This window comes from Cyphomyrmex costatus, unplaced genomic scaffold (genome assembly GCF_001594065.2).
Source record: "Cyphomyrmex costatus isolate MS0001 unplaced genomic scaffold, Ccosl1.0 scaffold40, whole genome shotgun sequence".
In the NCBI taxonomy this organism is placed as follows: Eukaryota; Metazoa; Arthropoda; class Insecta; order Hymenoptera; family Formicidae; genus Cyphomyrmex; species Cyphomyrmex costatus.
The window spans coordinates 324430-329469 of NW_017278208.1; the positions used below are offsets into that span (position 1 = coordinate 324430).

General features: G+C 27.3%; 1 protein-coding gene across 1 annotated transcript; it reads left to right on the plus strand.

Annotated features, from left to right (window-relative positions):
• Window positions 1-2673: 2673 nt before the first annotated feature.
• Window positions 2674-4765, plus strand: LOC108777049 (putative odorant receptor 92a). The gene is made up of 5 exons (XM_018543842.1): window positions 2674-3455; window positions 3658-3760; window positions 3847-3954; window positions 4416-4571; window positions 4715-4765. The coding sequence occupies exons 1-5, from the start codon at window positions 2674-2676 to the stop codon at window positions 4763-4765; spliced, it is 1200 nt and encodes a 399-aa protein (XP_018399344.1).
• Window positions 4766-5040: the final 275 nt, after the last annotated feature.

The window sequence follows — 5040 nt, forward strand, 5'->3', positions numbered from 1 at the left end:
GCAACTCTGCGACATACGTTTGCACGCAATTAATACATAATACCATAAGATAATCATCGCTTTTCAAAGGCATGTGTAGCTATAGGAAAACCAGTGACGTGATCCTCCTTATTCCTGTAATAAACGTAAGAAATCATTTTATATTTACCATCTTTCTTAGTATCATGACACTTATTAATTCCAATATCTTTTCGCAATAAAAGACGGGGCTATTCCAAATAGTCACCCAAAGGTATTGTATATTGTCGACGATATTAATTAAGTTCCATTATATCTACACAATGATCACAGAAGGATGGTTAATAATTACAGAATATTACCGTTTATAGTATATAACATATTATTAAAAACTGGACAATAGAATCATTCTATAAAAATGCTGCAGATTCTGAGAATAGACGGTCATCTCGATGCAGTTTTGAAATGCTAATAGAAGACTCGAGCATTTATATTAGTAAAAAAAAAAGACAGTGAAAGATAAAACCAGAATTAGTGTAGACCCATCAATTTTTACAGATTACGATATCAAAATAACTTTGATTCATCAAGAAAACAAAATCAAAAGCATGAACTTCAGAAATGTAAATCCACTGAATAATAAAGCAAATGTACTTTCAGGCAATCTATTATCAATGTCCGATAATTTACAATTTCCGATATCCTGGCGCATATATTGCCATTGCATTATTAATCGAAATTGTTTATACAATGGCATTAGTTTTTGGGCTTATTCTAATCGAGAGAAAAGTTTAAAAAACGGCACTGTCGCCATCGTGGTTACCGTAGAAGTGAACATGATGGCACATGTCTTTACGTGCATAAAAAGGTGATAATTCGAGTGATCGAGAAGATAAATAACATCCTGCAAGATGACGTCATGCAAAATATTATAAAATCAGTTCTGAAACCAGTTATGATACGTTCAAGATATATGGAGCAGCCAGCGTAATATCCGTTGTTGTGCTGTATTATATCTCGATGCATTTAATATAATACAATGTACTATTTTTATTTTGTATGTATATTTTGAATGATAATTCAGAGAACGTACAGTCATAACATGTACTTACACATATTTAAAGTGATATCTATTGAGTTTCGTCTGTTATACGCATGTTATATCTTTCTCTGTTATTTTTACTTTTAAAATTAATTAAAAGAAGTTAAATTAATTGTAAGCAAATTGTAGTAAATTTATAGATAAATATGTAGCAAATTATAACTATTAATAGTAATAAACTATGTAGATAAAATTTAATACATTCATTATAACATTTTAATTCGTAAAAATAATTAGTATGTATTTATAATTAGGATTAACAGTGAAAGTGAAATGTACAAACAAGCGTTATTACAATACACTAAAAATAAAAAAATGTTTAACACAATATTTTGACAATAACATATATTATGTTATCAATTATAGTATTATATGTATATGTATAATATTACTGATATATTGTAATGTGTTCGTAATACATATAATCCTTTTGCAAAATTTATTACAAAATATATTAATGATATAATAATTTTCATATTAAAATTTTTTTAATATTAAATAATAAATAAAGAGATTTAACAATAATGAACAATTTATTAAGACGGTATTATATGAATATACAACAAGACGTAAAGTTTATAAAGGCCAAATTTTTAATAAATTAAGTCAAAATTTTTTTAAAACTTTGAAAATTAAATCCTTTTATATGTACTAACACACATTAAAAAATGCAAAAGAATTAAAAGTAATTAATTTAAAATAATTGTAGTTTTGTAATTTTTTTAAACTATATGTATTTGTAATAGAAATACTCACTTTAATTGTTATTTTATTGGTAAATAAATATATTTCCTTTTGCAATTTATAAAATGATATTAGCATGTTCACAGTACATATAAATCAATACTCAATTGCTGTCTCAAGAAGAGTATACTAGACTAGTATCATATACTGGTTTTTCTACTTCTTGCTTTGCGATAAAGTACCCCTGAAGTATTAAAGTACCATAAGATAATCGCTGCTCCCAGGATAATTATAAAGTAACTTGTAGTCACGGTCAACCTGTACAAATAAAATGATCATATCGTGACAATCATAAATTTGTCGAGACGATTACAAGCTTCTCTATTTCTTTACAAAAGCTTTTTGTTGATAATAATTTATTTACCACATTTCTAATCTGTCATCATAGAATAAACATTTATAATCATGGTAAATGAAAATGATACGTCCCCCCAATGACAATGCATGTATAGTGCAAACTACAAAGAAATAGAAATTCATGGGGAACAAGATATTCAAAACTGACGATTGGTTGCTATCAACTTTCAATAGTGATTGTAAAGTTCCGTATATATTTCCAAAGAGAAGAATAGAATGTGAGCGATAATAAAAATGTCAATAAAAGGTAAATACAAATATATACCTGGGTATACATTTAAATTCAGTACACAATTTAAACATGATTACTTATATTAAAGACTGAAAGGATTAGCGCTAACATCCAGCTATAACTAATTAAATTATTTCTTAACTAGTATAGGAGACAAATCAACTTCAGAATAAGACATTATTTAATGTATTTTATGAACAAAGAGAAGAAAGAGAATTCGAAAACAAGCTATATATTTTATACAATATTCCATTAATCAGGAAAGATCATTTACTAAAATATGGACTTTCAAAATGTAAATCCATTAAATGTTAAATTAAACAGGTTCTCAGGCAACTTGTTACCAATGACTAGCGACGATTCTCTGTTTCCTGCAGCGTGGAGGATATACAGTGCTGTCATATGGTTAATCGAAACGATTCAAACTACCGCAGTAATTGCTGGAATCTTGATCGTGCCAAGAAATAAGGCTTTGCAGGATGCAACGGTTGGCTTAGTGGTCACCATAGAAGTATTTTTTTTATTAAAGCAAATGTATATGTACAGAGTCCTTGTAACTCAATTAATTCAAAAACTAAATGAAATTCTGTGCTCTGAGGATAACACATTGAAGATCATCGTGAGGTCCACCTTGAAGCCGGTAGAGATTCCGCTCAAATTTTATTGCATTGCTGGGACTGGATCTATATTAGTGTGGTGCTGCATGTCTTTCACGGTGATCTTCGAAAAAAACTATTTTCTCTATGAGGATTACAGACTACCAATAGTTCTTTCAAAACAACCATTCTCGATGGAAATGTTTCTATTGGGAAACTGCATTGCAACTATTGCCAGCGTGTATATGTTTATAAAGAAAGTTGCCTTGGATGTTTATATGATAAATCTTGTGTTGCTGGTAACGGCACAATATCGTTATATTGCTGTGAAGCTCACAACAATATTTCGAGAAAATATTCCACAAGATCAGCATAATAAATTTGTAAAGGAATATTCTACTGTAGATTCATTGGCGGTTCTGATGAAGATGAAGGCGTTATGTCGACATCACAACACTGTGGTTCAGTAAGTAATTGGTGAGCTTTTGCCTGTTTTACAATTAGTTTAATATTTCATCATATATTATTTTTTCGTATTATTGTTATTCGTCTCTTAAGAATATTCTTTAATTTAAAATAAAAGTAATTATATTTTAATAATACTTTAATTTATATATTACTCTTAACTGAACATGTTTCTTTATGTCACTTTATGTGTTCTCTTTCAGAATAACGCTAATGCTAAAAAAATTACTTTCTTTGAATATGAGTCTAATGTATTTGACTAATGTTTTTCTTTTCTGCTTTCTCGATATTATGCTGATAAGTGCAGTGAGTAAGATTTGACAATAGCAATAATACTAAAAATGGTTTTTAGATAATTAAAAATGATACTAATGATAACGTTATCGAAATAGGTATTAGCAAAGACTCCTGTAGAAGGAATTATGATAATTATGTATATATCCGGTGGCTTAGTGCAACTTTATATTTTATGCTCATGCCTTAATCAATTACTGGATGCGGTAAGCTTTACTTTAATATTTATTAGTATTTTTATTACAATTCTTTCTATCTTGTAATGTACGTACCTTTATTTTATTCCGTAATAATAGGTATAATATAACATATTTTTAAGAAGTTTTAAATTACGGTATTATATATAAAAGGATTATGAGAACGAATTATTATTAAGAAATACATAAATTACGTAAACATATAAATAATATTTATAAAATAAAACAAAGTTGTCTGTTTCTAATTAATAATTGTGTTCTCCCCCCTTATGCTTAATTCTTTAAACAATCTATAATCTGTGTAAAAATTTAAAATATATAACTTTATTTGTATTTCTGTATACTACATAAAAGTATTTGAAAATTTTGAATACAATATCTGCATAAATAATTATATATAAATTATTAAATATTAATTATATATTGAATAAAATCGCTTCTATGTATTGTCATCTTTCTCTAAAATTTAGAGTGTAGGAATAACAGATAACGCATTTCATGAGAAATGGTATCAATTTGGACCATCATTAAAAGATATGCTCAGGATGATGATAATAACTAATAATTTAGAGTGCAAACTGTCAATCTCTGAAAGATTTAGTCTATCTCTGCCTTCATTCATGACGGTAAGACTTAATGTACTGCTTATATTGCATATATAATTATATCATTTTTGTAAATAATTTTCTTTGCTCTTGTAGAAGTTATATTGCAGTATATATATGTATATATATAAGTATTAATATTATAAGTTGTCTATTTCTTATAGATCTTGAATCAGTCATACTCGTTCGCACTTTTGTTTCTAAAAATGAAATAAAAACAAGTATGTTTTCCGTTTATTGTAAATATTTTAGCACAAATATTTTGTATTTTCTCAAAGTAAACCTATCCAAGTGTTATACTCTGATTTTAATAAGTTTTGTGTATGTTACAGTCTACATCAAAGTAAAAGATACGTATTTTTTTATACGTGCTTAAAATATTCATGCTAATTTATTGAGCGTTAGTGTATTTCATATTAAAAGCTGGAAAAAGACAAAAAATTATAGATTCCTGCCATACTGAGATAAAGAAATCTGTAATTTTATATTC